Consider the following 25,729-nt stretch of genomic DNA (forward strand, 5'->3'; position numbering starts at 1 on the left):
GCGCACGCCCCGCCAGGGCCCGCTTCGGGACTACAACACCCACAGTGCCCCGCGGCAGCGCACGCCGCACCAGGGCCCGCCTCGGGACTACAACACCCACAGTGCCCCGCGGTGGCCGCGGCTGTTCCGGGCGGCGGCGGCGGCACCTCCTCGGCGTCGCGCCCGGTGCATGGCGGTGGTGCGTACCATGGGTCCCGAGCGCGTCTGTCCCCGGGAGCCCGGGCCGCCCGAGGGCCCTGACGGCGCGGCGGGGTGGAGCGGCGATGAGGAGGAGGAGGAGGAGGAAGAGGAGGAAGGCGGCGGGTACCTGTATCAGCCGCTGAGCCAGGAACCGGAGCAGGGCCTCGGAGACGCGGGGCCCGGCCTGCAGGAGCGGCTACAGGTACCGCCCAGCGCCGCCCGCCGGGCCGGGCTTGGGGGCACCCGCGGTTCTGACCCCCGCTGCCCGCCTTTCTCCGCAGATGCTGAGGCTGCACCTGCCCGACCCGCCCGTGGACAGCGAGGAGGAGAACGAGGAGGCGGCAGCGGAAGGCGCCACGGCTCAGAGCAGCCACAGCTCCATCCCCATGGATGCAGGTAAGAGCGTCTCCGGCGGGACCCACCCGGGGCTCCGCCGCGGTCTCACGGCCTCTCTGTTTCCAGAGCATGTGGAGCTGGTGAAGAGGACGATGGCCAGCGTGAAGCTGCCCACCCTGGGTATCCCTGCCTGGGCCAGCCAGATCTCGGAGGAGCAGTGGAAGGACGTGGTGCAGCGCACGCTGCAAGCCCGGCAGAGCCTCGGCAGCCCCCGGCCTCAGTGGCATTGAGAGCTGAGCTGCGAACCACTGCCCTCCCCTCCACCCTGGAAGCGCCCACTGCCTCTGAGCCAGGTGCTGACAGGACTTGCCAGTATCAACCTTCCAGTTTGCTCCACTGACATTGTCTTATTTTCCTTCCCACTCCTTTTTCTTGGTTCTGGCTAGTGCATACAGCAGTGTGGTGACCTTGTGTTGGCTTCCTCTACCTCTGAGGAGGCAGATTGGTGTCCCTGCCTGGATGGAGATGGGGGGGATGGGGCTTGGCTGGCTTTGCCTGGATTCCCTCAGGACCGACCCTGGACCTGGCCCCATGCTGACAGCACCAGAGAAGTCACTCTCCAGGCTAGGGCCCTGCCTCTCAGGATAGGGTCTGTGTGTTGGAAGATTAGAGGTGGACCAAGATGTGTCATTCCAAGAGATTGGTTTTATTTAGTTCTGTACATACAGGGACATCTGTACAAAATCCAACACTTTCATACTATGTAATGCTCTACTGAAAATAAAGTACACCATATGTACATATGAACTGTAAGCAGCTTAATACTTGTGTCCAGGGTGTGAATGCAGTAGTTTTGCTTTTTCCCTTGGAAGGAGCAAGCCAGGTGGGGAGGAAGAGGCAGCTCCAGTTCTGTCCATTTGGCTGATGTGGGGAAAGGCATAGGCAGAAATGAGCAGCACTAATGCTAGAAACCAAGTATTGAGCAAGGGGCAGCTGTAGCGTGGCAGATGCTGGTCTGCCTCTGAGCAGTACATGTGGTGAGAGGGTGAGCACACTCGCCCCTGTCTCACATGGTCCCCTTCTGAGGTGTCCAGGACACTGGAATGAATAGGCAGCAAACAAAGGATGATGTGAAGGTACTACGCCTAAGTTCCCTGACCCAAAACAAGACACAAAAAGCTATGGGAACATCAAAGCTGTACAGCACATAATCATGATGTGTTACAATCCTGCCCCTGCACATGGCACAACCCCAGCAGCATTCCTCTGGCCAGGGTCAGGGGCTGCCAGCAGAGACAGCTCATCTGCAGGACAGTGCCAGCCTCTGCACACCACAAGATTCCGTTCCCTCTGCACGCAGAGCAGCCCACAGCGGGGAAAGGCAGCTGCTGCCCAGCAGCAAGCAGACTCAAGGGAGGGCACACCATGCTGCAGCAATCTAAAAATGAGGTCTCGGCTTACAGCACAGTGCTAAGCAGGCAGCTGGAGAGCTTGTGCTGGAGCAGGAAGGAGCCTCCTGCCCAGCCCAAGCCTAGCAGCCCCATTTCCACTGTGCTGCTCCAGCACCACCCGGTGCACGTCCACATGCTGTGCCAGGCGTGAGGTAATTGATTGGCAGCTGATCACGAGCTCAGACTAATGTTCAAAATAAGCAATAACCTCCCTGAGGTGTTTCTCAAGTCTCCTGCTGAACTGGCCCGGTGTGTGAGGCGGAGGGGAGGTGGGGTCCTGTGTGGCTGGGGGGATCTTACATATGCCCCTGGCAGCTGCCAGCTCCTCCCAAGAGATGGTAGCATTCCTGGTGAGGGCTGAGCTGGGACAGAGCTACACGAGGCAGGGATGCAGGATACACAGGTCCAAACAGCCTGGCTGGGGTTAGAGGAAAGACATGCTGTGCACCAGCAAAAAGATTAGGAGGGGTGATCGTCTGACCTGGGAATGGTTTACTGGTGAGGACAAGCAGATACACTAGAACCTTCTACAACATCCTGTGCCATTGCAGAGCAGCCTCAGGTTGGCACCAACCCCGCTCCCTGAAGGCTCCCTGCCCTACTGTAAACCCACTTAAGCTTGTGTGTCAAGAAAGCAGGTGCAGCAGGTAAAAGGCAGGGACTCCCCCTCTGTGACAAACCAGCCTCTGAGGGGGCACATTAGCCTGGCACTAAATCTGCACTACAAACAACAGAGGTGAAAGCTGGATCACAGTAGCACTTAAGTGCTGCACAAGCCCCTGGGCTATCAGCAAGTGTTTCTAAATGCTAAAGTAGCACAGAGTCCCTGATGCACCATGTGATAACTAACAAGGGCCTCACGCCACAGCGGGTGCCAGTATAACAGGACAGGTGAACTTTGCTCAGAGCACCCACGGAAGCGATTCAGCAGTAGTGCTTAGCCATTGATAATAATGAGAGGACAACTGAACACTCAAAGTCAGCCACACCCCATGAGGTGTATCCATTGCTTCCACTAGCTTGTGGAAATGACTGACAGCACAAGCTTCCTAGAAACCCTGGCCCTGAAGAGCTAAGGATGGGATACAGAGACAAAGGGAGAGCTGCAGGAGTACTTTAATTGAGCAGGTAGAAGAAGAAAGTTAGTGGCTGACACCTGCTACAAAGCGCAAAGTTAATTCTGGGCCCACAATTAACCCGAGACATCGGGAAGGAGATGAGTCAGCACGGACCAACACAAACAGCAGAAGGAATTCACTTTCTCACAAGAGAGCTTCTAAGGATGCTCTAAAGGGAGGACTGCAATAGTATGTAGTGCTTGCACCCAGCTTACCTGGGGGTGGCAAAGCACTGAACCCCCACTCCACTGACGGTAACAGAACAAGGGGCTTGTAGCAAAAGAAAGGTGGAAGTAAACATCTTCTCCGCCATACATTAAGACCCTTCAACTGTGGAGCTGCACCCCAAGGCAGGCTGGAGGGGCAGCAGAGCCTTCACAAACTCTGCTGCTGCCCCTGGCTCAGCCTGGCCTCTGGCCATGACAGGGCTCAGCTGCACAGGCAGCACGGGGGCAGGTGATGGGCACTTGGAGTTCGGAGCAGCACATTGAGCCACACACACAACACTGCCCAACAGAGCCTAGCAAGGCTCTGCCTTCCTGGCAGAGTAAGAATCAGGTGGCAGCAGCTCAGGTGGCAGTGAAGTGAGGCCTGCCTGGACTGATACAAGCAGAGGTCAGGCAGGCTCCCTTCATGCCTGCACAGCCAAGGTGGAAAAGCAGGAGGACAGAGAAAAAGCAGGAGGACAGGACAGTGATAAGATAGATACAAGTTATAACATAAAACCAGATCTACCCTGGAGGTATGCAGATGGAGTGGAGGACAGGCACAGCTCACCATGTTCATTCCTTACTTATACATGAGAACCGAGTGCATTTCCATGACCCCTGGAGGAAAGGGATGGGGCAAAGCTTCCTGGGCCAGCTCCTGAGCCCGTCAGAGAGCCTCCTGGCTTGAGGTGAGAAACTCTTCTGCTCTCTTGTGGGCCTCCAAGGCTTTTATAGTGTAGACGTCCTGCGGAAGCTCAGACTTCCGGCGCAGCAAAACTTTGTCCTTCTTAATGTCTTTCAGCATCTACAAAGAAATGAAAGGAGTCAGGAATCAGTAGGAAACCCCTTCATGCCTTCAGCCCCTGTTACCAACTGCTCTAGGATATGCTGGGTGGCACTGCAGCATGCTTCATAACAGTCTGAGAGCCAAACACAGACCAAAAGGACACAACAAAGTCCCACTGGCACTTTTTCCAGAGTGAGAAGGTTAGATAAACTCAACTCTTCAGACTACAGGTTGATCTCTTAATGATGAGGGGTGAGAGTAGTGGCATTTACCTTCAGAACATTTGGAAAGAGCCAATTCTGGCTGTGCTGATGTCCTGGCTGGACTGGGAGCAACTGTGAAAGGACCTGAGTCCCATACGCACCTGCACAGCCTCCGTCTCCACCGTTTTCTTCAGCAGCTGGATATCCTCTGCTGTCGGGGTCTCCGTCTCCATACAGCACACAGAAGGCAAGGGTAGAGGTGCATAATACATGGGGTACTGCAGACAACACACACAGCTGCAGAGTCAGCTCTCCATCCAACACTACACCTCCTCCCCCAGCATGCTAACACGGCACGGCACAGTCCTTCCAGCTGCCCTCTCTGGCCCCCAGAAGGCAGCAGCAGGGACAGAGGCAGGGAAGAATCTCCTCTCCTGTGCTCTCTGACTCACAGCACACGTACTGCATGTACAGCTGCCGTTCAGAGTGTGGTCCTTTAACACATGCTCTCTATAAGGCAGTACTTAGAGGTCAGTGCTTCAGAGGGACAGTCTGATAAAACTGCAAACATTCCCAGGACACCGTTTTTTGGGAGAGACAGACGACCGCTGCAGCAGTGTCCACAGGACTGAGATCAGATGCTAAAACCTGCTCCCGTGAGCTGAGGAAGCAGGTTAATACCCCCAGCACATTCTTGCCTCATTTATCCTAGGTCCTGTTGTCCCTCACCTGGGGGTTCAGCCGAGCCAGCTCTTCTATTTTCTGCCACATTTCTTCTCGTTCCTTCATCCTGAACCTTCCCCTGCAGAGGGAGCGAGAGCAAGTGTGAACTCCTGGGGAAAGCACACCTTTCATTCACAGGATAGTAAAAGCAAGAGACAGCAGAAAAGTGCAGGCAAGGGGGAAGAGCTGCTCTGTCATCCAGACACCCCTAATTCTACCTGATTCTAAATCTACAGGTGAGATGAGGCAAGAAGAGGGGACACACTACAACTAGCAGAGAGTAGGCAGGCATGCTCCTCGCTCACCTCAGAGCACAGGGTGGCTGCACAGGTGCTTTAGCCCTGGCTTTGTGCTGCCAGGAGTAGAGCAGAGAGTGTCTGGTTTCTGGGGTAATGCCATGACACCAGTCTGGATTTCAAACATGTGTTTTCCTGGTGCCCCACAGATGCAGAGGGACAAATTATAATTTCCAAGAGAACTAGGGTTCCACTGCCCACTGTTCCTTCTCTCTCTAGCCAGAACACACCAGAGAGCTGTCTGAACAGCCCAAGCACAACTCTTGAACTTGGCACAGATTTGGGCACACATTTGAAGTGACTATTCAGCAGGGCCACTTAAAAATCCCAGGACAGTGAATGTTCACTGCAAACAGAGGTAAGCATCCACCACCCCTTGTTACTCTCTTCTACATTTTAAACATCTACACTAAAATCTCTGCTCTATTTCTATTAACTATATGACTTTCATCCCACCTACTGGTCTCTCTAGTGCCCTATCTATCCATGTTAAAGAAGTTCTTATACTCTGTAACATCACATTCTTCAAAGTCATGTAGGCTTAGAATGAGAATGAAGCTGCCAAGGTTTCAAGCAGCAGATTACTCCACCAGAAAACATAGGGTCACAAAACCACCTCCAACAAACCAACCCCAAAACATTCCAAATGAATAACCCATTCAGGATAAGACACTATCTGCCCCAACTTCTTCACTGGTTTTCTAAGGGACTCTGATGATCCAAACAGTTCCAAGGTGTCTGGGGAGATTAGAAAGGTGCAGTCAGCTCATTTGCACTGAACAGCAGAGACAGCCTCATCACACGTCCCTGCAGAGTCTGTCCCTCATGGCCACCCTGGCTGTGGCTGCACAGCTGGGGCTGCAGCAGTGACAGGCTTGAGCTGACATGTCACTTGTAGGCATGTGAACTAATTAAAAGCGAGACTAAACCATCATCACACTTCTCAACATCTGGCTGCAGCCTAACAGTGAACATATAAGCTCTCTCCTTTTCCCCATTCCCTATTGACTGAGTCTGTTTGCACATGCAATCCTTCCCACACATGCGGCTTTCTAGTCCACAGCACAAGGTTTTCTGAAGCTTAATTAGGCATGGAGGCACTAGACAAAACAAAAAATCATCTAAACATGAACAGAAAACTGCACTACCCATCCTTTTATTGGACAGCACTGAGCTTGTTTTGTTGAGCTTTTTCAGAGCAATTCTCCATCAGTCACACACCAGTGCTGGGAACAGTCACCTTGAGCAGGTCAGCAGCTAAACAGGAAGAGAACTCCTGATGGAAACATTAGGCAGATCTCGTGGAAAATCTACTGTCACTGTGACTTAAAATATATGTGAAGATATTTTGTGGGCTTCACAAACACCCTAGAATGCGGAAAAAATACCTTGCCTGCTCCCATTTTAGATCCTAAGAAAACCTTAATTTCTCTATAAGCAGATTAACCATCTGAAGGTCTGATTTATATATCAACTTTTATCGAGTTATTTACTCCTATTTCATAAAACAACAGAATGTACCCCAGAATTCCACACTCCCAGCAAGGATTAGCTCTGCTCTCCCCACCAGCAGCCCTGGCTCATCCAGGAATGAGGAGCACTGTTTTACTATTTTATGTCACTAAGTCAGCAGAAAATAGACCCCAATAAAAAAAAAAAAATTCCTTCCAGCTTACTGGACTGACTCAGCTCACCAAGGCAAGCCATAGAAGCACCCAAATCAGCACAAGCCAGCAGAAAAAGTGGAGTTCTTTCCTCTTTACAGCATCATGGCACAGGTACTTGCTGAGCTCAGATTTTATTCCCACCATTCGCTCTTTGAAACTGCTGGAATTATTCCATCTTTATCACTGGAAAATTGAAAGCATCCTGTGGCATGAAAGATGCATTATGCCCACTACAGCAAAATTCTTCAGAAAAGTCTTTCTAAAGCAATAAGGTTCTACTGACATCACTACAACATTTATGAACGGGTAAGTATTTCCAAGGCAGAACAAAGCTGAGTATTCTCTACGTGATGATCTGTTTGCTCATGGCACTCTGTCACTCTTTCCTAGGCTACTTGCTTCAGCAGGACTGAAAGGGTTTCTATCAGGGCACACCTCATCCCTATGGCTAAGGAATCCTTCTTTTTGACAGAATTACTTACCGGCTTTCCATTTCCCCTCTGCTTATTGGCACCTACCATCTGTTACTGTACCCTAAGGAGACTTTAGGATGAGCTCAAGTTACTTGGCAAAAACCTCTTACTCACTTTTGCTTCTCCGCCTTGTATTGCTGTGTGCAGTCATCAAAAAGCTTTTGGTTCATCTCCATGAAGAGCTTCAGTGCATTGTAGATTAGCCCATGAATTGTCCTGCAGAGGAACAAGGAAAGGAGAACAAGTCATGGTGGGCAGGTTCTTACACCCCAGCTGGCACCAGCAGCGGAGACAAGAAGTAACAGCAGCAGCAACTCACTCTACAGCCATGTGACAAAAGATTCTCCCACAATCCCAGCTCTTACCAAGGCAAAATCCCTTCCATAAACACAGCAGAATTATACAACAGGGAGAAAGAGATGGAGAACAAAGAAGACCCTGGGACAGGCCTGCTGTGGTCAGATTATTGAGTGCAAAAATACACATTCATGTGTTCATCTCTTGGAGTTAGAAGGGGGAAATGAAAGATGTAAGGGGCCTGTTCAGGGTGGTTTTCAAGGGGCCTTTAGTGCCTCCCACTGTTCACAGCACACATACACAGTGACTCTCTTGGACTGCCAGTATTTGGTCATGAGCTTTTCCACTGATCTGCCCAAAACACAGGCAGCAGCTCTGAAGAGATGGAAACCAGCACACAGACTATCACAGGAGAAAATTCAGCTCTGTGCCAGTGATTTATGGACAAGTTTCACTGTGCGTGAACTCCCTATTGAACAAAAAGGCTCTCCAAGGGAATGAAAACAAGTGTGGAAGCTGTCTCTGAAATACCTGACCCAGAGGCAAAAGATGAGATTCAACAGATTAAGCTCTGTGTCTCTACCAGCTCTGCAAGGGAATATGGAAGAGATGCAGCCCTGCTGGACTTAAGCAGGCTGATAGACCAAGTAGATGAACTATGGGAAGGAAGAGGAGAATGTGAGGCACTCAACCTGCCCTGAGAAGATGGGGCTGTTGCTCAAACAAAGACAAGGAGAAATAAGAGGAAAAATTTTTCAGAACTTCTTCTGTAATACCACTGAGAAGGAGACCAGAAAAGACAGGAACAGTAGAATCATGACCCTTGGCTGCTGCAGGGACACAGAACTGGTGAAGGGTTTCAGACAAGAATATAAAGTCCTTTTCTAAGCTCTGGACTTGTCCAGTTCCCCTAGAATTAATTTTTAGCTAATTCATTACAGGAAGTGTGTTAAATCAAATTAATTAAACTTGACTTAACTAGGTAAGGAATTAAATGAAGAAGTCAGAAGAAAGGAAGTTGATAAGAGAACCACAAAATAGAGTAGTATCTAGGAATCAGACACAGGGGACAATATTTGAGATGGACAGCTGCCCAGTTAGTTCTGCTTTCCCTAATTTTCCTGTACTCAAGGAGTCAGTCACTGTATTAGCCAAGATCTCTGGTCACAGAGAACATAAGGGTGGGACATTAGTTAACAAGAAGCCAAAGTCAGATGGAAAATCTACTGCACACTTCTGAGAGACTGGCAACATTAGTGACAGGCAGATATCAAACCCTGTGCAGACTCAATGGCCTCAAGGCTGGTAAATGCAGGTGCCTCAACCCTTGCAGAAGCAAGCCACTCTGGTCTGCTGGGGCCCTGTTCCATGCTGTGGAGAGATGGCTGGGGGAAAAATCCGAAGACACTGAGAAGTTCTATTCATGTCCTAGCAGAAGCTGTAACAGTACAGGGTAAAATGCAGCTCCTTGGATGGAATGCTGCTGGTGTGCTCACAGCCTGCTCCAGGATGGCTCCCCACAGACAGCCTGCTGAGGGGGATGGAAGGGAGGGTGGAGCAGAGTGGGAACACCACAGCCAAGCACTGTTGGAGTCCTGGCAGGGAGGGGATCTCAAAGGGTGTTTTGCCCTGATAAACTGCTCAGAGCCTGTCAGCCACGGGAGATAGGAGGTGACTCGTGGTTGAGCCAGGAGGTATGGTGAAATCACCCTCCTCAGATGAGCTCTGTTCATTATAACACAATTGTTATGAACACACATCCTCTTCCCAGAGTGTGACCACCCCTCATGGGGCACATGCACTGTGCTTTATTGACTACAGCTTTGAGCAAAGCCAGAGAATTTTACACCCATCAGTAACAAACGCACGTGTGACTAAGAGTCCCTTAAGCTCCAACTAAACAAAAACAAATAGTATAAAAGTAAGCTAAGAATACGAGTAAGTTACGGAAGACTCCATTGTAACTACTGGGATCAGTCAATAGCCTGAACCTACCTTCTTCCCCTGTGGGTAAGAAATGTACTCTGCACACTGGATACTTTTACTGGGAATTAGAGCTTCTCTGAATTGCTTTGAATTATGTTTTTGCAGTCAGACACTTTCACTGGCAGTCCTTGAACCTTAACCTGTCACAATTTTCTGTTAATAAGGAATGTTATTCCCTGAACTGTCAGTGTAAGTCCTTCCCAGGCACTGGCAGTCACCAGCAACATGGAACATCATCAAATAAAGTGGAAAACCTGATGAATGGTTTCTCTTATGCTGCTGGCATGTCTCCCTGAATAAGTCAGTTGAACTGAACCAGCTGGACTGTTCAATGAAGGGTCCCTCTAAGAGCAAACTGGTTGGGCACAAGGGTTTTGGCTTTCCTGGGCTGCTGACAGAAAACTGAGGGTTCAGGAAATCTCCTTTTTCCATGATACAGGCTGATACCACCACCAACCCCTCACCTCAGCAGCTGGTGCCACCAAGCACCATCCACACACTGTTGCAGCAGCATGCCCCAAGATTGCTAGTGGGTGAAACAATCTAGCAAGTGCCAGAGCTTAGGGGAACACCTACTTGTTCCAGTGACTCTTGGAGTTCTTGTAGAGTGCTGGGAACATGATGGGGAGGATTTTGGCAGCATTATCACTGATCAGGCTCATGATGTATTCGTTGTTCCAGTAGTAGAGTGCTCGCTCCGCCACCTGCAGCAGGAGAGAAAGGCACCCTTGGAGAGCTCCTGCCAGGAACACCTCTGCTGCTGACAGAGAAGCCACCATCCAGCCAAGGAGCCCACATGCTTCCTCACAGCACAGTGCTGAGCTTCATGGACTTCTGTGAGGCCATTCATCCCTCCTTTGCCTTACCTCTGCCAGGCACTTCTCTCTTTTCTGAGAAAAACCAGGTGTTCTTGAATAGACAAACCTACTGTCAACATACTGAGGACTCCAACACCCTTCACACAACACTTAAGGACAGTAATGTCATCTATTCCATGCCCCAATTCAGATTAGCTCCAAGCCTTCTTCATTTCCTCAGACTGTCCTCCGTAAAGTTCCATTCCTCCCTGGTTTTCCCACAACAGAGCCTCTCAGGGCTTTGAGGCATGCTTCAGTCACCAGTCCCACAATTCAACCCCCCAATCTAGTAAAGGTGAAAATATGAAAACTCTTGGGGCAGCCATCCTGCTCTAACAAGACAAACAAGTCCAACAAGCTTCCACACTGTGACAGCCAATGCAGGCTAATTCCTGCATTTAGTGCTAGCTTGAGAATGGCTTAAAAACCAAGGAAAAGAGACTCAGTTTGACATTTCAGAAAATGCAGAACTTGCTTTATCCTCCTAATATATTATTCCACACAAGTGAATAAAATGAATTTCACTTTGTGTTTACTTACATAGCTTTTCAAGATCTGGTTAAGCCGCCTTCTGCTAGATGAACATCCAATCCACTCAGAGAAAACTCATTCCCACCAAGGTGCTCAGACTCACCAAAAGGTCAATTCCTAATTTTGCTCTTCAGACAAGCTGAAGACTGTTCAGCCTGATTGTACGGGACACCTTTGGGGTTAACACGCTTCAGCTCTAAAGTGTTTGCACCTTCTCCAGGTTTCTCAGTATTGTTCTTCAGAGTTTGGCAGCACATGAGGGCTGCTATCAAGTACAGGATGTCTCTCTTCCAGCCTTTACCCTACTTTATTCAAGCTCCTTAGTTCCTTCTGGTAGCTGCCTCCACACCCAAAGGTCACATTAGTCCTTTGGTTTCCATCACCACACCAGTAATTCATGTCCAGCTGGTTTCTATCATGCTCCCCCTAGTCCTTTACACAAAACTGATTTTTTACACATGTGTGACCTAGACTGACTTTACTTTTGTCTAGTAAACACATGACTTTGTATCTCTCTACACCAAGGACAGATTGAAGCCAGCCTGCCCCACTGTGCAGTCACTCTCACCTGGGAGATGGCTGTGTCATTTCTTCTTTAACACTCCACCTATACCTGGGTTGACCATGTGTTTCACCAGCAAGCTGTCTTCTTCCTGGGCACCCTTCATGGCACTCTAAGAGAGTGAGCCAAGAGCACCTGCCAGGAGCTACTAGCAGGTCTCACCACACTGTACAATTTAAACCTTAAGACTATCATCCCCAGAGATTGTATTAGTCAGCTACTACAACCAGCTTCCCTTCAGTGAAAGCAAGAAACAGACTCTAGCACTTCTCCAATACACCTCACTCTTTACTACCTGTGCCAGAATAAAACAAAGGACTTCCCCAGCACAGCCTCTTTGGTTGGCCTCTCTTCAATACTGCAGAGTGCTTGCTTTTACTTCAACAGGGTGACCCTGGATGGATCTCCTCTGTCCTTGCTGGCCAAAACAAGAGGTGTGAGAGCACCTGTTCTCCAGCCCCAGCCTGCTGCAGAACAGCACAGAGCAGCAGGAGAGGCTCATTCTCTTTGGATAAGCTCGTGCTGTGGCTGTGCTGAGGAGTCTCACTGCTTACCACCACGTGTCACCCCAGTACTCACCCTGGTCACACCTCCATGTGCTAAACACAAGCCCAAAATCTGTGGTGTCACCCTCACATGCCAGGTGGATTACAAGTCAATGCTGCAATTTACCTGGAAGTGTGGGCTGGAGACACATTTGGCCAACTGCCTGAACAAGGGCTCCATAACTTTCACAAACTCGGATGGCTCAATCACATCCAGGATCTCCTCCAGCTCATTTAAAAACATCACCTCTTTGGGACTGTGAGTTTTTGGCCAGAACTTCAGCAAGCCCACAATCACCTGAGTGGGAAGAGTACAGAGACAGTGTTACAGACCCATACAGCTGCAAATAAATTTTCAACGCCAGCTGCAAAATAAATTTTTAAGTATCTGGTCACAACGACAAGAGGGAAGGAAGTAACACAATAGATTTTCTCAGAAAGTCAGTGCGAGTGACCAGGGAAGAAAGGAGACAAAAGCCCAAACTCTGTCAAGTTACACTCACGGCAGCAGCTCTGCCTAGGCTGCTACAATTTCATATTCCAAGCACAAAGCTTAAAATCACTTTTTATCCCCCATCACAGCTTAACACAGAAGGGTGAAACTGGAGTGGGCAGCAGCTGGCAGACAGTGCAAAGTAACCATGGAAGATCAACTAATAGAACTGGAAATGCTATAGAAAAGGTTTCTGAAGAGGCATTATTTAAAACACTACAGAGCTTGAATATTGGAGAGCACGGAATAAATAAAGCAATGGATGGGTTTGGGACAAGGAAAGTAAACACTACTTCACACAAAAGTAACTGGATTATAGAACTCATTTTTGCAAGACTCCAGCAATGGAGCAGACAAGTTCATAGAGTTTACACTTAATAGTTATAATTAAACGTGCCAATGCAGATGCAACTTCTGACTGAGTAAAACTATTGCTGACAAGAATGGGGAAGGGCTGTATCTCACTAGATTTATTTTTAATACTGCTTCCTGTCATATTGTGTCCTCTAGACACAATAAAGGCAGGATCCAAGATGCTGCAGACCCTCACCCTGTAAGAAGAAGAAATGCTTACTCTGTGGACACTTGAGTCCCACACAGTTTGCCACAGGAGCTGCCCTCTCAAACCTCTGTACTTCAGCTACCTGATCCTGAAGCCAACAGGAAGTTCAGAGCAGCAGAGGGTCAGTGGTGGGCAGTGCAACAGCAGGATCAAAGATATCTGACCATTATTTTTCTGCCAACTCAAGGCTTGAGAAGCCAGCAGTTCACTATCCCCAATGTCTGTCATTATTCATGTCTGCCACCCAGGCAAGAGTTAGCTTCAATGACTCAGAAGCAATTTCACCTAGGACTAAGGTGGTGTGAGGTGCGTGGAATCTGTGTTTGCTATTACTGAGCACATCTGAGGCCTTGCTCACCTGGCAGTCTCTCAGACTGCTGTTGCGAGAAGAGCTACCATGTCAAGCTTTGCTGAGCAAGCTTCTGGGAGCCCCATTTGAATCAAGTGTGGACCCAGGGAGTAATCTGGCCCCTTTCCAGCACTGCTGGTAGCATCTCCCCATGCATTCAGACTTTTGCTGATGCACAAGCCCTGTAATTCTTCCACACTTCAGTAACATCAGCCACCTTGGGCACCTATTCAAAACCTTCACAAGCAAGGTGCTTCATCAGAACACAAGTTGTGGCAGTATGGTCTTGGTATGCCTGGTTGAAACACAACACAGCATCCACTGAAGGTAATGAAATTGGGTCACTGCACTGCATCCCACAAACACTAAGCCAGACCTGCTCTGTAATCCAGGGGCCCCCTAAACAGTTATCCAGAAAAAGGTGATGAGCTACGGAGCTTTGCTATCTGAATAAGCTGCGAAGCCTAGAAATATTGAGAGATTCCTGTTTCTCTCTTCTCCCTCAACCTCTGAGGTGCTTTGGCAGGAGGCTGCAGGACTGGATGTCAGCCACAGGAAGTACTCAGCATGATCAGGAAGCTACTTTATGCAATTTGTTTCAGAGCAGGCTCTTGGGAGCAAAGGAAATGGAGAACCCACGTTTAAAGGAAAAGCCAGGAGGTCTGCTCCAGCACACTGCTGGTGTCAGACCTGTGGAGCTAGAAAGCTGACAACAGCTGACCAGCTTCTACCCAGCACAGGCAGGCTCACCAAGAGCACACACACTTGAGCCAGGGAACAGAACGACCTCAGCCAGCATTACTCATTAAAACACTCACACTTTTGGTGCTCCCTGCTACAGTGACAGAAGTATGTGTTCTCTGCCCATCTGCTGTTTTGAGCCTGTGAAGCTCAGCTCTGTAGAAGACATTTCCTGGCCTGCAGTGGGTGGAGAAAAATTCGTCTCCTTCTTGCACCCTCTGCCAAGCTGGCATTTAGCCTGGTTAGCACTGCGGGTCTGTGGAGCCAGTAACTAGGATATGTGAGGTCTCCGTCTACACTGCTCACATTTTAGAGCCTGCTGTTTCCCTGCACTACATCCTGAAGGCAAATGTGACTTACCTCTATGAAGGCAGCAAACTAATGCTAAAGCTGGAAGGAGAACACATTCATGAAGGAACAGTGGCATGCCTAAGCAGACCTTGTGTCCCGGGTTCCTAACCTCATCCCCACAATCCTGCAGCACACTCCAGGAGCCTAGAGGGGACTCTTAATATTTCAGGACCCTCACAAGCTCTGGTTCCATCAGATGGTCATGTATTTTTTCTCTGCAGTATCTCTCATTAGCCAGAAGCTCTGCCCTGGAAGAACAGCTTGGTATCCTGTTCCTTCTGCTACACCAAGATCTGAAGCATAAAGGAAGATTGCAGCCCACCTTCCTGAAGCTTTCAGGAGAAAATGCTAAAGGCTTGCACTGAGCAGTACAATCCCTTCTAGCCCCAGGGAGCCAGGCAAACCCAGTAAACAATACCGCTGACTCCCAGCCTCTTTACAGCAAGGGTGGAAAAAGGGCTGCTCTAAGGAAGCTGTGAAGCTTTCTGGGACTTGACTGTCACACACAAGTGGAGTAAGGTTACTCACTGGCTCTGTCAAGCTGCTGTCCTTCTCCAAGAACTGAACAACACAGTATGCCAGCTGCAGGAAAAAAAACATGGCACGATTAGAGCTTCCTCAAGTGTACCCAAGAATAAGTGCTACAACCTCCTAGGCTGGAAGTAACCCCATGCCCATTATGTTGCAGCCATAAACAAATCCAGTTCACTGATGGCAAGTGAAGACTTTAAGACCAAGCAGTCAGGGCCTGAGCTCAGGACATTTGTGCAATTTAAAGGATAAAACTTCAGTAACACAGAGCAATCCACAGCCAATACATTCAGATGAAAGCACAGCTGCACACATTGGAGAGGAACAAACCTGACACAAAGCCCTGTGCCACAGAAACAGGGCTGAGAGAACAGACATCTCTACCTAATACCCACATTTTTTCACTTCCTATCCTAAGTTCTGATCTCCTCTAGTCTTCTGTTATGTACTCAAGATTGGAAGAAATTAATCTCTAAACCAATCTAGCAGACTAGCAAGCCAACTTCTCCACATACCTCAGTGGTGACTAATAGCTGATGCACCACATGATTGCAGATAGGAAATTTACCTCTCTGGTTTCATCAGGCCCCAAATATTTCACAAGCTTCCAGTACAGAAAGACAAAGCAAGCCACAGCATTAAGACAGTGTCAGGATACCCTCCTATCATCCAGTGGCACAGGCCCAGACACCACAAGAATGGAACAACCACTGAAGTACAGGACTAGAGCAGAGTCCAGAACATCTCACAGCAAGAACTTCATACAATGGGGCCTGGTGGATAGCTAGAAACAATTACCTTGTAAACTAATATAAACATATAGAGCTTTTAATGGCTATAAGCTTTTACAAAATCCCAATCTGCCCTGGGAACTTGAAGCACTTCTCACCTGTGGATGGTACACACTGAGAGACTTCACTTTGTGCAGTGGTAGCAAGACTCTGATGAGGAACATCTTGTGCTCTTCCTTCAGAGGCAAAGCAAACCCATTGATTATGCTGAGAAGAAACAAGAGTCTTGTTTAAATTTTGACCCAGCTGTATTTCCAGAGGAAATATATTCCCAGAGGAAATACAGTTCCTCTCACCTCACAAGACACACTCTGACCAGCCCCTTGAGGAAGCACCCACCAACAGCATGGTCACTGCAGCCCAGCCTGCACACTGAGCTCAGCAAGAGTGCTCTTGGTAGGCAACACAGGGAAATGCCTCTGCTGGAGCCTGGACTCTGCTTTGTCCCTGCCAGGCTGAGCCCACACACACTGAGGCAGAACCTCTGGGGAAGGCCAGCACCAAAGCAGCTCAGTGCTTGAGTCTTGTGCTTTACAAAACAGGCAACGCACCAGGGCCACAAACAGAAGGGAAGCAGAAACTCTGAAGTAGGCTGCCCATTACTAAGGCTTCTCAGAGCTGTGAGAGCTCTTCTTTTACTGCCTGCCAAGGCAAGATAGCAAGTGTGACTGGACTCAAACTCAACAACAGGAGACAGATCTGGGGAGGAGAAGGCTACCACTGTATTTATTGGCACTCTGGGGAATACCTGATGCTCTGTCAGACTGAGATTCTCTGGAAAAGAACCTTCCTTGCTTCCTGCAAGGAAGACATTGCCTTTTCACACAGCACACTGGGCTGGGAGGCCTCTCTCACTAACCTAGCCCCCCGGTGATAACATCAGCCCCTATGAAATATTGTTTGGCAGCCATATCAGATTCCACATGTTCCAGGTGAAATTCACATGAAGGGGAACATGATTGATTTACATAGCTCTCTAATGGCTTTAGGTTCCACTTTGCAAAAGCTCCAGAACGACACTGTACTATCCAGGCCCACAGGACTGGATACACCTGCACATCCCTTCCAACCTGGAGACTGGGTCTGTGTTAAGTGGTGGGACAGTGATCCTCTACAAGGCAAGTGCAGAGGACCTTTCCAAGTCCTGCTGACTACTCTCATCGCAGTCAAAATTGCTGGCAAAGGACCCTGGATTCACTACTCTAGAGTTAAGAAGGATTCTGCTCCTGAAACAACTGAAAAAATAGAGACCGATGCAAACCAAAACATGTTTTAAGTGATTCCTCGTCTGTGTTGGAAGAATTGTTCATAATAATCATTATTCTTCTTTGCATGATAGCCAACTGTGCAAGACATTACTACTGCTAGATATCTACTATTGTTAGATACTTATCTATTATTAGATATTTACTGCTGTTAGACATTTATTACTAAATACCTGTTATTAGTATACATTTAGAATAAAGACTCAACAAGATAAAGGCCTTGTCAAGCCTCTAAAAAGGGGAAATGATGCCTTAAGTTTTAGCTTCCATATTTTCCAGATTCTGTACTACATTAGTTTGTAACTCTGAACATCATATAAAGTGTGAGCAAGTTCCCCTCACAGTTCAATCAGACTAAATCCTTATCCATCCCTAAAACCAAGGACACTGTTGCAGCTTCAGGCCCAAGAAGTGCAAACAACAGTGAGTTGAGGTGAGCAAACTGGGAGGATGAGACCTCATAACCTGACGCTGTAATTGGACAATTAACCCCAATATGCAAATGGACCAAAACTTATAAAAGTGTGAAAACTGATGACCAGTTGTCCATCAACCAGTTGGGTAGAGCCGTGGCTGGGCTCTTATACTGCCTGAGGGGTATCCTTTAAATACCTTTTAATAAATACCTACTTTATTCCTTTAACACTAGTCTGTGTTCCAGGTAGCCTTCCCTAGGCATCACTGGGACTCCCAAAACTGGCATTACCTTCCAAGGATCTCCAGTAGCTCTGCAATTCCATTGTGGTGTTCTGTTTCATAGATGAACCTAAAGAGAAAGATGAGAAGTCATTGCCAAACGCTGGCTACAGTTTGATAAGCAAGAGGAAAGAAAAATGCTGGAGACAGGGAGTCTAAATGGCACTTAAGAAAGACCTCACCTGTAAAATATATTATTGATTTGCCTCCTCACATATGCTCTCAGACCCAGGAACTTCCCATAGATCCTGTGCAGAATAGTTTTCAGGAAGTCTCGTTCTCTGGGGTCTTCACTGTCAAAGAGATCCAGCAGCTGCGGAGAGAGAAATTCAGTCAGTGCCTGCATACTGCCTGTCTGGGCAAAGCTACGAGCAACACCAGGCACTGCTCCTGTTTGGCAAAAACAGCTCTCAGCTGAGTGATGCCTTCAGCACCCTGAGTGCAGTGGTCATTTCCCTGAAACATGTGACCTCCTAGTCACAAGCTGGAACCATGATCATTTCTTTCACCTTCAGAAGCTCAGTGATGGCCTGTATGTTCTATAAAGCTGCACATCCTCACGTTTCTGTTGCAAGGCCCCCATGCCCCTCTCCACCTGTACAATGAATTTTGAGTTCCAATGACTACAGCTCACACACAGTCTTGCCCTGCACAGAAAATTCTGTCTGCTCATTCAAGACAAATAAAGAAAAGTCACATCATCAAGCACCAAGATCTGCTGCACGTCCTTCATAAAGGTGGTGCACAGTGGCAGGGGCAACAATTACTTACAGATAGCACAAACTTCTGGTCAATGTATTTCTTGGCTACATTTGGTTGAAAGTCAGGTGATTCCAGGAACCTGAGGAAGAACTCGTACACCAGCTGTCAGGGGAAAAGGAGAGATTACTTAGAAGTCCCTCTGTCCTCTCACCAGTGTTTACTTCAGATTTTGTTTTCCTTCTTAAGGATTCAGGGAAAGGCTGGAAAGGCCAAACAGGAGCACAAAACCCAGTGTTTCCTTACCCAGTGGGATCAACTCAGCTGCCCTTGCTTTAATGGGCAGAGGTCTCTGGTGACACATAACTGCTCAAATCTGCCTGAGATCTCGTCACGTCAGGTCCTCTCAAAGATAACATCCACCTACTCAGATTAAGACATTAGGCCTGGGAAACTCTTCTCACATCTTCAGCACACATCCCTACAGAGATCAGAAATCTCCAGAGGTGGCAAAGGCTCAGACTCACTGGATGCCCTTGAGACATGCCAAGGAACAACAGAAGAGCAGAGAAATCAAACAGACCCCAAGAAAAACATGCAGTGTCCTCTGCCTCCTGGGTACTGGCTCAAGGTTGGCTTGGCCTCACTATGCCAGGAGAGCTGCATGCTGTGTCCCACTTGGAAAACAAAGGGCAGCTTGCTTTAAAGAAGGCTGTCAGTGCTGAAACATTAACTTCTGGTCCTGCTGTTCTCTGAGAGGACTGAGTCCACTCTCATCCCTCCTAGTGGTTCTGAGGGGCCACTAGGCCAAACAAGATCGATGCATTTGAAAGGTCTGACTTTGGAATTGAAGGAATGGTAAGACCATGAATCTATAGGTAGGTCCTAGCTGCCAAGGACAGCAGTAAAGAAAAAAACTGAGGTGCTGACCAAAAAGCTCAGCATTCCATTGCCACAAATCCATGCTGGCTGCTGCTGACTCAATTCTGAGAAACAAATGCTGCCTAGCATTCACAGCACTCTGCTGCTGAGGACACGCTATTTCTATCAATGCTCACATCCCTATGTCAACTGCAGCAGTGAGAAGTGATTAAAGACTGCTGCAGAATGACACCTTGTTTCTTCTCTGTTTTTTCTGCTTCGTTCTGCAGCACCTGCCGTTGTCTGCTTGACAACACATTCCTGTGCAAGTGCCTTGAGCTTTCCTCCTGACTTCCACAGCTGAGCTCTGCTTGATAGTGAGCAGGGTTTTTCTCCTAACCCTTTTCACCTAATCTGTCTAAATCCATCTGCAGGTGCCTGTTGCATACAGGCATCAGCCTGTTCCCCAGGACACCCCTGCTTCCTGCACTACCTAAGAGCCACCTCTGACCCCTGGCTGGCAGGCCTGGTCTTTCCCCAGGAAGCCCTGCAGGCTGGTGAAGCAGCAGTGGCAGGGCTGGCAGCCTTCAGCTCTACATGGACTCTCAACTTCCTAGAGATAAATTCAACAGCTCTGTATCCCCCATCCCTTTCTCACCTGAAGGTGTGGCCAGGCAGCCTCTAACGTAGGCTCATCTTCTTCAGGGTCAAATTCTGCTCCTGTGGGATTGGACGATGGTGGGAGTGTCCGGAAGAGGTTCACTGAAAACTGAGGTGAGTGAAAAAGTTGCATGAATGACATTCTGACACCTCATGATGGTCCTCCACACAGCAAACTTGCACTGCGGTGCAACACATTATGACTTACCCCAGCTGTGCCCACACACTGATCCTTTCCTGCAGATTGCAGGGTTGCAGCCTGCACAAGACCTCCCCAAGTGCAATCTGTGCCAGAGACAAGAGCTTGCACCTCTCCCCACAGCAGGCACTGTCACTATCACCACCCCCACATGCACTTCTCTTTCTGGAGGTGGGTAGACAAGGAATGGGAATGATGGGGTCACACTCCTCTCTGACAAATCCCTGTCCCTTCCTCCTCCCACACTTCCCTATTCCTTTGGCACACAGGCCACAAAAATGCTGGCTCCATGCCCTACCATGATAACAGCTTCAGGATAGATGGCCTCAGTGACAACATCACGGTTGTGTGTGATGTATTCCACCATCTCATTGAGCCCTGCTCGCTTCACCTCCTTGAACTTCAGGTCACTGAGGGGGTCAGAGATGAAGTCAAAGAGAACGCAGCACTGCCGCAGCTTCTGGATGAAAAGCTCTTCTCGTTCGTGTGGAGGAGCATCTGTCAGAGAAAGCAGGGACATCTGTCCTTGGAGACAGGCAGGCCATCTTCCTGGTTTACCCAGGTATCACTGTGGTTTGCTCCCTGTGCTTTCCCCCTCCCCTGTCACATCGCCCTCCAACTGCTGGAGCGGAAGAGGGAGAGGCAGTGTTATCCCTGCTATGGAAATGGGACAAGGGAGGCAGGAAGACTGCCAGGCCTCTGAAGCAACTATCCCATAAGGGGATTTCAGACCTGATCCTAACCTGATCAGCATTGATCTCTTCCCTGTACAAAGTACACTGAAAAAGGAACTTAGCCTGCGCCCTTCACAGACCAGTGACAGCCATGTCCTCCACCCCAGAGACACAAAGGGAGCTGGGCAGCACACACTGTAGCCTAATTCTCCTGCCAGAGAATAGGGTGGAAGAGAGAGGCCAGGGTGGCAGGAGCTGTACATTAACAGATTCTATTTCTGATCCAACTGGAAACTACACATCGCCTTGGCCTTCCCCAGGGGCTTGTCTGTGTCCGTGAGCAACATCAAGCAATTGTCTGCCTCAATGACTGCTGAAGATGCTGTCTCCTTGTCCACACTCATGTTTAATTGCAACATAATGGACACTAAATGCTAATACTAAGCTGCCCTAACGTGGACAGGTTCAACTGCACTATCACAGTTTGCAACAGAAACACGATGAGGAGGAAGCCTGGTCCTTCCCCAGGAATGGGTGGATGTAGGAACCAAGGACAGTCTGCACCAAGGTCTCTGCACTTCACCATCCTCCTGCACAACCAGCTGAAGAATCTGAGACAATCCTCAGTACACAGAAGCACAAGGGTTTAAACAGCTCAGCTGGAAAGGTAAGTACAAAGTTTGCATTGAGAATACTCTGATGATTTTAGGCCATCCATCAGTTCTCTGCCTGCTAACAAGCCAAGCACCTTTCCGAGAACCATCCCTGCTGCACTGCCCATATAACTAGCTGGACACTGGAGGGATTGTTTTGGGAAGAGCCCTTACACCATCACACTCTGCCTGGAGAAACTGCAGCTTGACATGCAGGTCCACTGCACCCCACTGCCTCCTTACCTTTGAGGGCTGGGAGCTTTTGCAGTTCCCTGTTTTTGCTCAGATTGAACCGGGAAGAGCTGTGCCGGCGCTCCTTCTTCACAATCTGGGGTCCCCCTGAGTACTTGATTTTATTCAGCTGGGTTGGGGGGGGAGCGCTGTTACTGGGCCGCTTGTTTGAAGTTGGCTGCTGCTGAGGCTGCTGCTGCTGAGGCTGCTGGGCCTGAGGAGGGAGAAGAGAGTAAAACGACTCACACGCTTTTACCTACAAGCCTCATAGACAGATGCCATCAGCATCTTCTTGGAATGAAGAAACTAAGCAGGTGTTTCACTGTTGCACTTGCAGTTGAGTGCATCTCACGTGTTCCTGCCGGCTCTAGAGCTGCTGGTTGCATTTGCAGCATACCTGCAAAGTAATCATCAGTTTTATTCATGTCTGCAAGGTACCACAAAGGCACCGGAGCCTCTTGGCACAGCCAGTGCTATGGACATGGAAAGCAAAGTCATATCTTGTGATAAGTTACATGAATAACTTTCTGTGGTCTAAACAGAAATCACAGCATGCTGCTGTCTCTGCAGCACTCTGTACAACACACAACAAGCAAGTTTAGAAAACCAGCAATTTGCTTTTTTGTCCCTGTGCAGGGAATCACCTGGGAAAAAGCAGAGCAGTACATAGTACAGAGCATACATAACTGCCTTGGAAACGCAATAGTGAAGACCACTACAATCACTGCTGCCCTCATGGTCCAGGAGCACCTACAAACCACATGGACCATACACACAAACATATGTAACCTTAGGTCCAGGCTGTGGGCTCTCCCAGCCCACCTCAACTGCTCCCTCCCATCTCTGCCTCACTGCTGTCTGGGCTTTTCCCACATCACTCCCTTTAACCACACAAACTCTGCCTGCATTCTCCTCTCCCACTGCACTCTTGCTAAACTGCACTAACAGAGGCACTTTTTCATGCTTAGCATGTGACCAGAAACTCAAGCCAGTGTTTGCTCAGCTCAGCTCTCTTCTGACCTTGCTGAAGATCTGCTGGTTCCAAGTCCCATTTGGACCATAGTGACTCAATAAATGACCCTTTAATTTCCCACTGACCCAGCCTGTAGAAAACAGCACAAAAGAGGGTAACATCCTGCCAGGAAGCAGAGGGATTAGCTGGAACCAGTACCCAGCCTACCCTGGCTGTGCTGCATGAGCCACCTCCTTCCTGCTGGTAGATAAAGCCAAGGAGCTGCAGGATGAACATGATTAGAATACAACAGGAATGGCACAATGGATGGGGAGCAGAGGTGAGTGAAATCCTTGGACATCACCTCCTTTCCCCACAATTCCCAGCTGCCACATAGAGCACAGTGGTACAAATGCACACCTCACCAGAACAGTGACCAGCAGTGTTTTGAGGGAGTGCAGGAGCTCAGCAGAGCTCTCCATCCTCCAGATGGCCAGTCTCCTCCAGTGCAGCCACTCTGCACAGTGTTTTCTCTCAACTGGTTTCCAAAGAGGTGCAGCACAGCACTGCAGTGCAAGAGTAACTACACCTGCAGCATGAGGGAAGGCAGCAAGGTAGAAGCTGTCTACAAGGAGATGCTGCTCTACAGAATGGGATCTGTAGAGCAAGCACAAAGACTCCCTGTGGAAAATGGCCCAACACAAAACATCATTTTTTAGCCATTACTTTGAATGGGAAATCAGGAAAAAAATTGTTCTGGTCTGGCTCTGCTTGAAGCAAATCTTAAGTGGTTCTGTTTCAAGCCATGGTGGGGGGGGGAGACAAAATTTGAACTTTCTACAGTTTACATTTGTTTTGATTCCCTTCACAGAGCAACACTGTCCCGTGATGAGAGGAGGGAGCCAGATGAGCTTGTGATAAAAACAGCAGTGTCTGCCAAACAAAGCAGGCCCAGACTACAAACTGGAGGCAACTTATCCTGAAGAGTGGTCTCTGCTCAGTGAAGTCAGGACAAAGCCTTGCTGGCCAGCTTCCAGCACTGAGAAGTTCATTCCTCACCCTGAATACTTGGGTATCAAGGCACAGTGAGCCAAAATATTGTCCAGATGCCTTTGGGAGTCCTTCACTCTGCATCACTCTTCTTCCACGGGGAATAAGAGAAAAGTCTGAATGCTGAGCCACCACAGAGAAAAGATGGTACAGAGAGAAACAGAAGATGCACTGGCAGCCTCCCAGGTAACACCGAAGGAAGCAGGACACATGGGCCCTCCAGGTGATAGGACATGCCTGTGTACTCCTCACCCACCCAAAAACACCACAGGCAAATGTTCAGAGCATGGTGTGTTTACTGCATGCATACAGGCTTCTTCAGGGGGCTGGAAAAGTCCTTGCCACCAGTCTTCAATATCTTGCATGAACAGAGACAAAACATAGCTTCAGGTTTAGCTGCCAGCTATTTAAGAAACAGTCATACACATGCAAAAGTCACACAACCAAGACTGTTAGAGAAAACCTGATGGTTGGAGAGGCCACAGGTACTCACATACTGCAGTGCTCAGAAGGTTTCAGAGGGACTGCTTGTACAGGCACTTTCTGGTATCAAGTTGAATTCCTGCTCTCAGGAGGTGCTTCCTGTGGCAGGCCTGCTGTCCTGCTGCCTTCAACACCTCCTACCTTGGCCACATGAATCAGTAGAGGCTTATTTTAAGTTTCCTAACACTTTCTTCTCTGCAGTTTCCATCCCCAAAAACACAGCAGACTACTGAACCTGAAAGCTTTTCTCTTCATGTACAGACTGTTTCCCTGACACCAACACCAGCCAACTGCTCCATAGCTGCAGGCCCCCTTCTACCTGAGGAGGCTCAGCCCCCTCCTGACAAGCAGGGCTCACACATCATGACAAAGCCAACACCCTGGGGGACACTGCTGTGGCTGTTACACTGCACATGTTGAAGTGACCAGAGAATAGCACAAAGGTGTCTGCACCAAGCACAGTGGGGCAGCCCCACTTTCCCCACTGCAGTGCAGCAGCCCTTTGTGCCCATAGAACAGGTGACCCCTAAATGAAACAGAATCAGAACTCCTGCACAGAGGCTCCCTGCCTCCAGAGCACTTCCTCCCCACCTCTGGTGGTTCCCACCACCTCTCCTTCTTGGTAGGAACTTGCCTGCACAAGCAAATGAGCCTCAGGCTCTGAGCTTTCTCTGTGCCATTCCTCTTCACCCCAGAGAGCAGAGATCCTCTTTCCCCAGCCACCGTGTGCTGTGCTGGCTCCTCCTGCTCTCCCCTACCCGTGCATGACCTCACCTCTGCAGGCACTGCTACTGCAGCTGGGTGCATCACCACTCGGGAAGCCCTTTCTGCCTCACTCGTCCCTTGAGCATCCCCTGCTTGCTTCCCAGCCCAGATCTGCTCTCAGCTCCTCCTCCTCAGATGACTCTTCCCTTCCCATCTCTCAAGTCAGTACCTGCTCTCTTTGTCTGCTGTTACACAGCTTCCCTATTAAAATGAGGCTCTCTGCCTCAGAAGTAACATGAACACACTGTAATGCCTGTCTCTGAATAATGAGCTCGAGGTACTGCAGTAACAACCCCCATGGAGATATGTGCAAAACATGAAAATACAGCAGCTCACTGAAAAGGTGCACCCTCTCCCAGAGCTGCAAATCTCATCAGCAAGGCTCCAAGCTGCCCTTGAGGCTGCAGAACAATCCCCCTCTTTACTGCTGCTAATGCCTGCTCCCACTTCCAGGTCATTAACTCTCTTCCCCACCCAGCCGCCTCTCCCAGTCTTTCTGGCC

General features: G+C 49.0%; 2 protein-coding genes across 2 annotated transcripts in view; one reads left to right on the plus strand and one right to left on the minus strand.

Annotated features, from left to right (window-relative positions):
- The first annotated feature begins 117 nt into the window (after positions 1–117).
- Positions 118–1,323, plus strand: MEA1 (male-enhanced antigen 1). The gene is made up of 3 exons (XM_066316722.1): positions 118–382; positions 462–576; positions 643–1,323. The coding sequence occupies exons 1-3, from the start codon at positions 170–172 to the stop codon at positions 804–806; spliced, it is 492 nt and encodes a 163-aa protein (XP_066172819.1). The 5' UTR covers positions 118–169; the 3' UTR covers positions 807–1,323.
- The window catches only part of PPP2R5D (protein phosphatase 2 regulatory subunit B'delta), a 28,810-nt gene continuing 4,282 nt past the window's right edge, over positions 1,202–25,729 (minus strand). Inside the window, exons 3-16 of the mRNA XM_066316717.1 lie at positions 21,990–22,191; positions 20,718–20,917; positions 20,219–20,329; positions 18,772–18,864; positions 18,183–18,313; positions 18,011–18,070; positions 16,138–16,246; positions 15,246–15,299; positions 12,349–12,519; positions 10,303–10,430; positions 7,558–7,659; positions 5,014–5,086; positions 4,446–4,562; positions 1,202–4,099 (exon numbers count right to left, since the gene is read on the minus strand). Of these exons, the coding sequence (XP_066172814.1) occupies positions 3,962–4,099; positions 4,446–4,562; positions 5,014–5,086; positions 7,558–7,659; positions 10,303–10,430; positions 12,349–12,519; positions 15,246–15,299; positions 16,138–16,246; positions 18,011–18,070; positions 18,183–18,313; positions 18,772–18,864; positions 20,219–20,329; positions 20,718–20,917; positions 21,990–22,191 (1,689 nt within the window). The 3' untranslated portion in view covers positions 1,202–3,961. The remainder of the gene's footprint in view (positions 4,100–4,445; positions 4,563–5,013; positions 5,087–7,557; positions 7,660–10,302; positions 10,431–12,348; positions 12,520–15,245; positions 15,300–16,137; positions 16,247–18,010; positions 18,071–18,182; positions 18,314–18,771; positions 18,865–20,218; positions 20,330–20,717; positions 20,918–21,989; positions 22,192–25,729) is intronic.

The sequence above is a fragment of the Sylvia atricapilla genome, chromosome 3 (assembly GCF_009819655.1).
Source record: "Sylvia atricapilla isolate bSylAtr1 chromosome 3, bSylAtr1.pri, whole genome shotgun sequence".
NCBI classification, from domain to species: domain Eukaryota; kingdom Metazoa; phylum Chordata; class Aves; order Passeriformes; family Sylviidae; genus Sylvia; species Sylvia atricapilla.